The sequence below is a fragment of the Verruconis gallopava genome (genome assembly GCF_000836295.1).
Source record: "Verruconis gallopava strain CBS 43764 unplaced genomic scaffold supercont1.33, whole genome shotgun sequence".
NCBI classification, from domain to species: Eukaryota; Fungi; Ascomycota; class Dothideomycetes; order Venturiales; family Sympoventuriaceae; genus Verruconis; species Verruconis gallopava.
In genome coordinates, this window is record NW_015622169.1 from 29,645 (window position 1) to 41,894 (window position 12,250).

The 12,250-nt window shown below is 56.1% G+C and overlaps 3 protein-coding genes across 4 annotated transcripts; 1 reads left to right on the forward strand and 2 right to left on the reverse strand.

Moving 5' to 3' along the window:
* Positions 1-138: 138 nt before the first annotated feature.
* Positions 139-2,843, reverse strand: PV09_07800 (uncharacterized protein). The gene is made up of 4 exons (XM_016361611.1): positions 2,580-2,843; positions 1,872-2,491; positions 1,598-1,818; positions 139-1,547 (listed from the first exon to the last, which is right to left on the reverse strand). The coding sequence occupies exons 1-4, from the start codon at positions 2,611-2,613 to the stop codon at positions 467-469; spliced, it is 1,956 nt and encodes a 651-aa protein (XP_016210471.1). The 5' UTR covers positions 2,614-2,843; the 3' UTR covers positions 139-466.
* A 1,618-nt stretch (positions 2,844-4,461) lies between these two features.
* PV09_07801 lies at positions 4,462-8,361 on the forward strand. Of its 2 annotated transcripts, XM_016361613.1 has the most exons (5): positions 4,462-4,543; positions 4,718-5,295; positions 5,351-6,619; positions 6,864-7,678; positions 7,752-8,361. In XM_016361613.1, exons 3-5 carry the CDS (start codon positions 5,563-5,565, stop codon positions 8,016-8,018), a joined length of 2,139 nt encoding a protein of 712 aa, XP_016210473.1. In that variant the 5' UTR covers positions 4,462-4,543; positions 4,718-5,295; positions 5,351-5,562; the 3' UTR covers positions 8,019-8,361. The 2 variants fall into 2 exon arrangements, with proteins under 2 accessions (XP_016210473.1, XP_016210472.1); XM_016361612.1 differs by having other exon boundaries at positions 4,718-6,619.
* Positions 8,362-8,897: 536 nt separating this feature from the next.
* Positions 8,898-11,770, reverse strand: PV09_07802 (uncharacterized protein). The gene is made up of 2 exons (XM_016361614.1): positions 11,280-11,770; positions 8,898-11,203 (listed from the first exon to the last, which is right to left on the reverse strand). The coding sequence occupies exons 1-2, from the start codon at positions 11,385-11,387 to the stop codon at positions 9,158-9,160; spliced, it is 2,154 nt and encodes a 717-aa protein (XP_016210474.1). The 5' UTR covers positions 11,388-11,770; the 3' UTR covers positions 8,898-9,157.
* Positions 11,771-12,250: the final 480 nt, after the last annotated feature.

Genomic DNA, 12,250 nt, shown 5'->3' on the forward strand with positions numbered 1-12,250 from the left:
CGCTAAGGCGTTGCATGATGCCGAGAGGATCTTTCAAGACTCTCCAAGTCAAGCCGAGCATGCGAGATCGACGTAATCGACCGTCATAACTTCACATTTGATAAACACAAATCGGGAGCGCGACACGTACGGCAGATGATTCGATTGCACGGTTTAAGCTCAGCGTCTCGGTGCTTGCGAACACTCGAAAGCCAATAAGAGTGTGTTCCTCGTTTCACAGCCTTTCGTGCGTCACCAAGAGAGTCGAAAGAGGACAAAAACTTGTCGCTGTCAGTGGTACAGAGATTGAGGTGAAGTTTAAGGAATTTTAGATGCATGTAAGAAAGTGACGCAGGAAGGAAAGATGATGATTCGAACACACATGGACGTATCAACTGTCGCTAAAGGTCAAACATGAGTATCGGCCAGGCTCCCTCCATTCGCCGAAAACAACCGGAGCAATCATGAAGGCTCATCTAGATTGGACTCACGAGCTTCGTGCTTCCTCAAGCTCAAGTTCCAGTCTCCTGATCTTTTCCAGCAAATCCGCATTTCCAGCGTCTGCAGGCGCACTGCCGCCCTTTCCTTTCAATCTCTCCACTTCTTCGGTCAGGATCATGATCTGCTCCGTCTGCTTTCCCAACGCGCGGCCTTGCTGCTCGAGTAAGCTAAGGATACGACTGTTTTGCTCCTTCATCTCGACAAGAGCCGACCTCAGGCCTTCGGCCGGCCCACCAGATGTGGGAGCCGACGCTGGTGCGGTTGCTGCTGTGGGAGTAGGCGCACCACTGGATGTTGCGGATTCGGCACCTTTGGACCAGGTGTTTCCAGATGTAGTCCGTGGAGCCTGCGACGCAGAAGCAGTCGTGGGCGACTTCACCGACGCCGCTGATTTAGACTCTTCTTTGGCAGGTTCCTTCGTGACAGTGGAAGCCTTTTCCTTCTCGTCTTGCCGTGCCGCTGAAACAGATGGCCTCTCAACCGGCTTTGGGACTTCTTCAAAGCTGGAGGCATCGTCCTCGGACATCTCGTCATCCTTGTCAGCATACTTGTTTGCCATGGCCGAAATGGATGCCTTGTTGTCCTTCATCTCAGCTGGTGGGCCCCGCGACGCGGGGCTGCGAACCGACGACGCCTCCGGTTCTGGCTTTGGTTTGGGCGGCTCAGTCTTAGTCGTCGTGGCGTTGGACGTCAGCGCCTCCCGCGGCTTGTAGTCCGACTTGACTTCGACTGGATCCTTGCCTTCGTACACGCTCTCCAAAGAGATCTTGGGAGGCAGGCCCGTCTTGCCGTCAAACCACTCTTTGCAAGACACACCAGCCTTAAGTCCAGAAGTTGGCGGGTAGATATCCTCCTGGAAGACCTCTGCCCGCCTCGGCACGATGAACGAAATTGGCTCAATCCATGAATCGTTGACCGTCTTGTACGCCCGGGTGATCTCGTTTTCGTGCAGATTGACGCCACGCTTGGGAAGGAAGGCGATGCCTCGCTGAGGGTCTCCGGACTTGTACTCGGAAAGATACTCAAATTTGTCGTTCTCGTACTCATAGTAGCGAATGTTGCCGTCTCTAAAGAAGTTGTTAGCGGTGATTAACGCGCAGACACGTCTCTTTGTTACCCTTTTCCTGCCAGATACAGCATCTTCGTGGCGTCGTCCCAGAAGGGCATGCAGATGGACGAAAGCGAGTCGAGAATCTGGAATCCTCCTATGGGCTCTTTCGGATTCTTGATATCCCACAGACCGAGCTGACGGTCGCTCATTCGTGAAAATCCGGTCGTCGCGATCCTGTCGTGCTCACCCATCCACACGGCTCTGCTGTTCTTTGCGCCTGGGTGGCCCTGAAAGGCAGGTTAGCACCTGCGCACCTCCTGTGGAAGGCTCCTGTACATACCGGGTTCTCCTGCACGGCTTTTTCCTGCCGCACGTCCCAGATCCTAAGCTTCTTGTCTCTGCTCGTTGTGACCATCAGCGCACCGTCCGCACTCCACGACAAGCTTTGCACAATGTCTGCGTGTTTCAGGGTAAGCCTGGCTTGTCCCTGTTCAATGTCCCACAGTTTGATCGTGTAATCGCCGCTCGAACTGGCCACCACGTTGGCTGCGGCCGGGTTGAAGAGCACGTGTCCCACCTTTCTCGAATGGCCAGCTAGTCGGCCGACGGGCGACACGTCGGCCGGCTCTTCGGCGTCCGTATGCAAGGTAAAGCCCTCAGGCACCCTCCATAGAAAGACCTTGCCGTCGTCCGAGCCGGACGCGAGCAGATGATCATCAAAGGGGTTCCAGTCGGTGTCCAGCACAGCTGCTGTGTGGCCTCGGAAGAGAGGTATGCGATCGGGGGCACGGCCACGCTCGTTGATGGGAATGACGGCAAAGGCACCTCCCCCACTAGCCTCCCAATTGACTGCGAGATATTCAGGATTCGCTTTTATGAGATTGGTGTCCCAGGCATTCTTGGATATGCGGAGGCCATCGTAGCACTGCTCCCTTTTGGTGGGCTGTCCAAAGACATGGCCTTGGGACCGTGGTTAGCTTAACGTCTTGAGCATGAGAAAGCGGTGGTGAGCGGGGCGGGCGGACGGGCGGGTGTCGCATGAACATACGATACTTGGATGCGCGCACGAATCTGCCAGCCATTGTTGAAGGGCTCGACTGGGTTCTCTCCTGACCAGATGAGCTTGGTCCGGTCTCTTTTGCAGCTTAAACTCTGCTGATATTCGATGGCAGGACTGGACGGATTGTGAGCACGCGACCTGTCAGCGACTACAGGACAGGTGGACAGCGATGAGGGCACGGTGTGGTGGCAGCAGCAACGGCAGCTTAATTGGAGATGATCGTGAGCAAGCGAGACGGTTGATGCAGTCAACTTTCCGCAGTCTTTGCAGGGTCTCAGCGTCGCTGCTCCAGCCAATCACTCTAAGCTCAGCCTCCTTATTGTGTTTCCCCCACCAGATTACGGAGAACAACGTGCCTTGACCATTGACACTGGCTGTCATATCTAATTTCTGAAATGGAGGAACTCCCAAGGCCCGACGGCTTCGGGTCGCTCCTGGTATGAATGTGCGCTGCTGAGCTTGATTGCGCCAAGTGTACAAGTTTGATGGGCACTTTCGCGGGCAGGTTCATGAGCGCAAGTACGACCACGGTTGCAAAACCGCAGATCCAACTTCGAGAGTAAGCAGTCTACCTAGTGTCCAGCAATCACCTGCGCCAGATCGTCGTGATATATAGCAAGCTTCACTGTTCATCAATGCCCCTGTTGTGCTTGTCCTCGGCAGAGGCCCTGTTCCGTTACACAGGGCTATTACGATGACCCGTCGGTGCGAAACTTTGTTTCTTGCCCTTGTTTGTTGACGGGCGCTCATCTCAGTATAAAGGGCGGGCTATGCGTCTTCTCTCTGGTCATCAAAGGACTCTGCCGTAACTTCAATCGCTACAGAAAAAGAGTTAACCGGTCGTCGTCCACGCTCGGCTCGCCTACACCGAACCATTTGCACCCAGAGACCTCTAAGACGGCCAGGATTCGAAAACAAGATCTCGCCAATACTTCCCCATCGTCTCTCACTCAAGCAACGGATCGTGCTGCCTAAAAACGTATCAACATGGGCCATAGTCAACTAGCACGTTTTGTGTTGGCTTTGCTCGCTATGTTCAGCCTTGCAGCAACACAAAGCGTCAACCCCAGCTCCACAGCTTCTGAACTCCAGCAAACGACATCGAGGACGTATCTGCCAGGTTCGGTTGTGGTTGTGACCACGTTTCCAGCGCAGTCGACGGTGAAATCGACCACGATCATCTACCAGTACCCAAACACAAGCACGACCAGTCGCACGGCAGCAACGACGCCGAACGTGTTGACCACGTCGGGACCCAGCACAGCATCGCCCAGCCCCAGCGTACGGGGCGCTGCGGCAGGGCTTCTGGCTCCGACCGTGTGGTCATCTATTACGTGTCTTACCATTGCCGCCGGCGTAGCTTCCATCCTGCTGTGATGTTAGTATCGCGTGAGACGGTGGAGCTCGACAAGTTGCCGTTTGGCAGGAAGGCGGCCGATCCGAGCCAGAGAGAGTGTGAAAATAAGAAGCCGTTTGCATTTGAAGGAAAGTGTTGTCTGCGGGGGCGTGCGTGGAGAGACGCAGAGGACGGAATAGCAGCTGCCGCTGCGAGTCCAAACGTCTCTCCTGGACAGAAGGTTCAAGTTCTTGAGTTCTCGGCGGGAAGAACGGGCATGTACGTGTATATTTGTTTGCAGAGGATACATGACAGCCGAAGCCAAGCGGCGTAGACGTCCTTTTCTCGCCGTCGTCGTGCTTCTGTCGCCGGGACAGAGCACGCCTGCACTGAACTCCAGCCACTGCTACTGCTGCTGCGCAAAGCTGCAGAAGCCGCGACCTGTGATTGGCTGCTTTGGTGGAAGCTTCAGCCCCGCCCTCTTACTACTCAATATGTCATCCGTCATCATTCGTCTTCTTCGACCTCTTGCCCAGCCAGTCCTGGCCAGCTCCTCGCGGGCGCTGCTCGTCGCTGTTTGTCACTGTCCGTAACGTCCTGCTGCTCCAGTGTGTCTGTACGTGTCGATCTGAGCAAAGGACCGAGGCTGAGGCACCGGGCGGGAGAGGAGAGCGGCTGAGCTGTGTGCGCGAACAGCTGGCCGTCTGCTCTGAATCCTCCTGTCGGCAGCGTCAACTCGCCCGTCTGCCCGGCTGCTTGTCGACGAGCGCTGGCTAACACTTGCGCGCAGTTCCTCTCGGCCTCTCTGATCTCCCCAGCCAATCACGCGATGCGCCGTCGAATTGCTGCAGGCAAGCAAGGACCTGACCCCCGAGCTCCAGCACTTGCGTCTCTCCACTGGACTGACTCCTCCATCCACTCTTGGCCGTCTGCCAAACCGTGTCCACCCGACTAAGCCACTCGCCTTCCTTCTTCCTCGTCGACCTCTTCTTCCTCTTCCTCTTCCTCTTCCTCTTCTTCAAATCCTCCACCGCGCTTTTTCGTCTGCCGCTGCCGACGCGTGAGGGAGATCTCCGTCTCATATTTTCTACTGCCTCCCCGCCGAAAATCAACCCATACGCCCGAGCCTGCCTTCTTTTCCCCAGATGTTGCCTTTACGTCTCAATCCAAACGGCGCCGCGATCACCTTCCCAGAGGTTGGCTAACGAACGCTGAGACTGTGGTTCTGGCCATTGTCAAAGCACACCCCCCTGCCCAGCCTGAAAGCTGCCTCTGCTGCTGCTGCTTCGCCTCGTTTTGTACACAATCATCGCCCGAACCGTCGCCTGTTGCCTATTAGTTTGACGCGCTTCAACCAAAGCCCCAAAGGTTGACGGGAAGACCACATTGCCCTACGAGACCACATGGCCTAACTCTCGCATAGCCACCGTCTCCCAGAAGCTCATTTATCTCCGCAGTCGTCCTCCGTCTGCGCTGCAGTGGTTGCCAAATACGTCTACATACACGCCTACGCATACATTCACATACACGCACACAACGTCACCTCTCGCCCCGCCCCTAGTCTACGCGCTCGTCAAACGATCTCGTCGCCCTTCATCCGAACCTTATCTGACGCCCGGCTGATCAACGTTCATCATGGCACCCAAGCAGATGTCGCTCGAAGCCGCTCTTGATGAAGAAGCTCGAGAAATACGGGCCTTGCTCGAGGGTCGAAAGTCGGAGACATCTCCCCCGCCGCTGCCTTCGCCATCTGCAACGACCACATCGAGAGCACGGACAGCTAGTCCCGCTGGCAAGCACCAGTCCCCCGCTCGAGGTTTGTTGGCCGATTTAGCACCTGGCATTCAACGTTCCGATCACCAAAAGGCCCAGCGCGCTGCGTCCGTGTCTGGTGACGGGCGCAGCAGCAGTGCCGTAAGTAGTCCCTCGGGCTCAACCTTCTCAGAACCGCCGCGCAGGAGTATGCTGGATATCGACAGCCCGCCTGCGTCCGCGGGTCTGCCACGCACCCATCGCGCATCGCACGGCTCCGTGTCGCCCAGTCTGCCCACAATCCATCAGGGATTGCCGAGTCCTGGGCGAAACATCGAAAGTGCGTATCAGTTCGAAATGCTGCCCAGCATCGAATCGCACGCCCTGCCCAAGAGAGTGTCCCAAGGCGAAGGCATGTTCCACAGTTCCAAGAAGAAGGCTGGCGCAATGTCGTCTGTCTTCGGCAATGGGCCTGACGGCAGGCCAAAGGGCGCCAAGTCTAGGTCGCCCGCGCCTCGCCACAACGCGCGGTCACTGAGTCCAGCACACCCAAGCCTTGGTGCCGGTGGTCCGCACGTGACAGGCACACCCGGGTCGTACGTGTCAGACTCAGGCAAGGTGATCAATCTTGACCAAGCTTATCGACGGCTCTCAGACGCCGCCCTTCTCAGATCGGGTGGTGTTCTCGCAGAGCTGCCTACGAAGAACGCGGCTCACGTCAAGCGAGGCGAAGAGTTGGCTCCAGACGGAGGCGTACGCCTCACGAAGGACTACAACGACGAAGAGGAAGCGGTGGACTCCAGTGACGAGGATGAATCTGCTGGGAGTTCGGGCGACGAGATGGACCGACAGCGAGGTCGCGCACGTGCCCGTAAAGATTCCGACCCTCCCGAGTCTCCAAGACAAGCGCAAAGTCTGCTCGCGGCCGCGGAAGAAGAACGTAAGTTGACCTGCAAGACAAGCTCAAGGACCTGTCAAGATTTGAGCAGTCACTGTGCAACACACTTCATGGGATAACCCTTGGCAGGGGTGCATGTGAGCAGTATAAAACGTCCTGCTCATGTTCGTATCCCCGCCATAACAATGATAGTCACCCTCGTGCGAGTACACTTGCTCAATCTTGACCTGTCATTTTGGGGGGGATTACTTTCACGTCTGGCTTGCTTTGTGCTAACAATGAACAGGAAAGGATGTCGCGTCCGGTAACAGGGTAAAGTCTTTGCTTGACGTTTCCGTTTCTTCTCCCGGTCTGAGTGCGGATCAGCTTTTCTCTAAAAAGCTAGGAAAACCGGTCATTCATCCACGAACGTCATTTGATGTAGGCGCTGGAGGTGCGTCCGGTGTTTCGACACCGGTGGACAGCGAGGAGGAGCAAACTCGGTCCGATTTCAATACTGCGCAGAAGATGGCGCTTACCTTGTCACCGATTCACAGCTCTCCGGAGGCACACAGGTGCATACGTCAAATTCTGAGAGGTGACTTTCGCAAGTACCAGGCCGAAGCGGAGCAGGGGCTAAGGAGGCAACGAATGTATTTGGTGGCGACCGACTTGAGCGAAGAGGCTGCTTACGCTCTAGAGTGGACGATCGGGACCGTTCTCCGAGACGGAGACACGCTTCTTGCTGTATATGCCGTTGACGAAGAAGTAGGAACGGGTGGAGACGTGTCTGGGACAACCAGCAATTCGGTTGCCATCGGAGAAGGCCCGAATCAGATGAAGGAGGCTGCGGCCATCGTGCGGACGCTGAGCAATCAGCAAGGCTTAGTCGTACCGGGAGAAGTGCGCGGCAAGGCCTCTACTGACGGGCGACGAAGCCTCAGCAACGCGAGAACCATGTCCATGGGCAGATACAAGGACAAATTCGAGAGTGAACGCTATCACGCCACCGAGGAGATCACGGAGCGATGTATCAAGCTGCTGAGAAAAACCAAGCTGCAGGCCAGAATCGTGGTCGAGGTGTTTCATTGTAAAAGTCCCAAACACATGATCACCGAAGTTGTATGTACCTCTTTCCATTTGATCATGTTTGTCCATGTAGAGCAGAACAGTACTGATGACATCTGGTACACAGATCGACTACCTGGAGCCCACCCTCGTCATCCTTGGCTCCCGAGGTCGCTCAGCGCTGAAAGGTGTGCTTCTTGGCTCATTTAGCAATTATCTCGTCACCAAGTCGTCCGTACCCGTCATGGTTGCGAGGAAAAAACTACGAAAGCACTCGAAACTCAAACGCTCGAACCTTCGATTGAGTAACATGCTGCAAACGCCCGGCAGCAAATTGGAAAGCGCTGTCATTGACAGGCCCAGTATGGGTATGAGAAGAAGCTCGCTAACGTAGGACCGCATTTCGCAGGCATTGTCAAAACGTCAGTCAGACCGCAGTTGGAGTTCACAAATAAAATCAGCCCGAAACCCTCGGGTTCCAGACTCGACTTTCCGGGACGGTCATCAGAAGCGTCGTAACCAATGATCTGGTCCAGAGATTCCGGATAGAAGGGGATCAGACCGTTTTGTTTTCATTCTCATTGTTTGGGCTACGGTGTGCACAACGGATGTCATTGCAAGCAAAATTGAGCTGCTTCAAGAGCGTTCGCGTTAAGCATTATAGCAACATTGCCTTGATTTGAGACGAGTAACGATAAATTTACGTAGATGATGAAATGAAACGGAATGGTTTGAAACCGTTGTCTCTCCCTTCTAGTGTGTACATGTAAATATGCGTATTGGACTCACGGGTCAAGACGACGCTCCTGGATTTTTGGCTCCCGTCTCCCCGTCGTCCAGCCCAGCAAAGGAAACGCACACGTCTTTTCTCCAAAAGAGGATCCCCAGCGTGACCGAGCAAAAGTCCTCTTGATTGATTCTTGAACCATTTAGTAGAAGGACCGAAAGGGACGCGCCCGAAGCGATCGAGAGTGCGGGTGAAAGAGGGGAGAAAACAAGTAATAATGAAAAGGCTCACTTCCCAGTCGCTCTACAGAAAAATGCAGTGTAGGAGAAACAAGCCCGAAGCAAGATGAAGGTGTTTAAATTAATTTTTTTCCCCCAAGTTCTTCTTATGACCGCCAGCGAGCATGACGCTGCAAAGCGGGTATTTGAATTTAATGGGGGTGGTGTGGTGGTTGTGGCAACAGGGAGTTTGGCTTAAACCATGTCAGCCAGACGAGTCCGTCAGTAATGCCAGGTGGAGAAATAAATTCAAAAAAAAATCAATTATGCGATGAGAAGGTAGTATAATGACGCCGCGCTGAGCAGAGGTGTATATATATATATATTTTACAAGTCAAGCGACAAGGTCGGCGACGATGCCAAGGATTGGAAGATGGGGTTAATGAAGATGAAAAGTGGATTCGACGAGGAGAGGCGAAGGCGACAAAAACTGCGTGAGAGTCGGGCCTCCCATGCGGTCGCACGTGGTTGATACCTCGAAGCACTCGTCCGGCACAACACGGGTGGGGGCTATCGTCAACGTCCTCGTCACCTGGTCAGTCTGCTTCTGGCACGCCTTCTTCCACTCCGCCGAGGGCTCCCTTCTGCCGGGGTGCCCGTTTGGCTCACACTCCTGGTGCGCTCGAGGCTTTCCCTGGCCCGGAGAGCCTCAATCTGCAGGCTCTTCCTACCACCCTTCTTGATCTTGCGCTCCTCGCTCGGCTCCACGAAGCGATGCACCGTCCTGTGATCCAGCACCCGCTCCTCCGTGTCCCACTTGCCCTCACGCTCAGTCTTCGGCCACGCGAAGCCGTACAGCTTGGAATGTCGCTCGCAGCGGGGACACTCCTTGCGGGTCAGATAAGCGTCCTCCTGGACGAACATTGCATCGCAAGTTTGGCACTCGACCCAGCGGCTGTACGGGCCAGAGAGAAGTCGGCGCGTCATGGTGTAGTCTCCTGGGTGTCGCCCTGGGCCGTCGGTTCCGGCGCTCACGTCCGTCTCGGTCGAGAGAACCGCAACGGCAGGCTCCTCGAGGTATTCAACCAGTGAGCGCTCCATGGATCCCTCGCGCAGAGCGGCCAGCTCGCGGTTCCACTTCTTCCTCTTTTTGATGAGTCGCTCGGAGAGCCGGATCGCCATGCCGGACGACTCGTCAACTGAAAATTGAGAAAGGGTCGTAAGCTCGCCGTCGGATAGATCTTCGTCCGCATTCTGCTCCTGCCCTGCCGTTGCCGTGACCTCGGCATTGATATCTGTTGTACACCTAGTAGCAGCGGTTGTTGTTACGCTGACGGTGGTAGGACACGTCTGCGTCGTCGTAGCTGCGGAAGCCGTTGTGGTAGCCGCATCTACCGCAATGAAGTCGTCCCCGAGGACTTTGACCACGATGCTGTCCATGATCTCGCCGTCCGAGGTGACACCAGTGCCTTGCGACCTGGACGAAAACACCGAGGACGCGGCGGTCGAGCTGGAGCGGGAGTCGCCCGATTCGCCAGAGCTTGCACGGAGCGACCGAGTGCGGGTATGGCAGCCGCTCTGCTGGTGCAAGTCCGGCAGCGCCGCAACGTCCATCGAGATATGTGACTCGGCTTGTGGGGCGCCAGCGGGCAGGTCTCTGAGCGACTGCTGGGCAGACGTGCTCTCTGACTTAACCTTCACCTCTCGAACAGTGCGACGTCCGCGCGGGGTCGCTTGGCGGCTGTTCGTGTCACGATCGGGTGTGGTCAACTTCTGACGCTTAGATGCGCTCCCGGGTGTAGAAGGACCAGTTAGGAGGTCGTCTTCGTGCAAAGCAGAGGACTTTCGCTTCCGCTGCCCATCGCAATTCTCAGCGACGGACACCTTCTGCTCCTGCTCCAAATCCTCAGCTTGCTCCTTTTCTTCGCTTTCTTCGTCCTCTTTCCCGCTGCCAGCGTGCACCGCCCATCCGTTCCTTCTCAATCTCTCACACGTGACGCAGAGGCACTCACAGTTGTCCTCGCCAAAATAGTCGGTGCCGTACGTCACGGTGATCTCCTCGTCAACGCTGATGTCCCGCGTGGCGATGATTTGCATGCCGTGGCTGCCTGTCGTGCTTAGGCGTGCGTTTGCGTTGCAGTCGTGGTTTGCAAACCGCGCCGGGCCGAGGAAGAGGCTGGGTGTTTTCTTCCGGCTGGAGTGCACAATGCTGAAGTCGAGTCGAACATCGTCACGCGACAGGGCCTTGAACTCTTCTTCGGTTATGGCGACCTGTATGCCACTAAGATACTTGATGACCTCGCCCTTGCGGATGTCTTTGCGCGCCATCACGCAGGCTTCATGAGTGTCAATCGTGTAGCGATTCGTGGTGGAAACCTCAAAGGGACAATCCGGAAGGTAGATGTTGACGTACTTGCGCAGGTGGCGCTGAAAGTGCTCTCTCTCGTCCGGCGTCTTCAGCCGATCGACGTACTTCCTGATGCCGGCCAGCTTGAGAATCTCGTCCGTGGCGCGCTTTGGGTCCTTTTCGACGATGACGAAGTCGCGCAGAATGGAGGCGACCTCCTCCTCCTGGATGCCACGCGAGGGCGAGAAACGGGGGCGGTTTTTGCGGATCGTGGCCCAGAAGTAGACCTGCGGAAGCGGACGGGTCAGAACCATACCGTACAATGAAAGTCGACAAGCGCCAAAGGCACAGAGCGGCACATACGCGATCTACCAATGCATCTGTGAGCACATCGTCATAGCTGGCCAGCTGGGCCAGCGTCAAGCCGCCCTTCTTCGCGAGCGCCTTCCCCAGATCCCGCTGTGCAGCCATTGCGCCCGCACGTGCGCCGGCCGAGTTTGGCGCTGAAGCGTGCCCAGCTCAGGAGGCAATCACGAGAAAGGCGCGCGTGTTCGTCGGCAGCAAGAGGGGGTTCTCAGAGTGGAGAGAGAATGGTGTTGTGGAGGTCGCCGCACGGGGGGTGGAGGAGGCTGCTTGAGGCGCAGGTGAGCGACGGGCTGCAGCGGAGCGGAGTTGAGCAAAGTAGAGTGGAATTGGCCGGCTGCTGGCAGCACAGATTGTTGCAGCGAGGAGGGGAAGGCGGGAATGGGCTCCGGAGAAGGCGACGGGTGCGCTGAGGAAGGGCGGAAGGAAAGGAGCGAAGCTGGGTGAAGCGAGCGAAGTTGACGATGGCGGGAGGGCAAAAAAAAGGGCGGTCGCTTAATCAAATCCACAGGCCCGGCATGCCAGTCGACAAAACAAAAGGAAGGCAAAGCGCAGTCAAATCAACGGGCGGGAAAGCAAACAGATTTAGAGGCGCAGAGGGACATTTGTTGTCAAATGTTGGCGTTGCTGTTGATTGTTTCTTGTTGATGGTCAGGGATGTTCTGACGTGAGGGAGCGAAGAATGATTGGTGTCTCTGTCGTCGTGTACTCGGTTAACCGTCACCACGTAATCGCAAGCATAAAGCCCACCGCCGTACGGAGGACTGCGTTCCTCCTGTGTGGCACGCCTGTGCCACCGTTCTGAGCGTGTTCCTGCCCGCGAACAAAGTGCAAGCTCTCTGCTTCATGCCGGATTGTTCGTCATTCAGGGGGCCGGCCGAATGGTGAAAGCAAAGACAGACCAGGGGAACGGATGCTTGTCGTGCACTTGTGGATTCGGATCGGGCCTCTTGCTGTTTTATGAAAGGGCA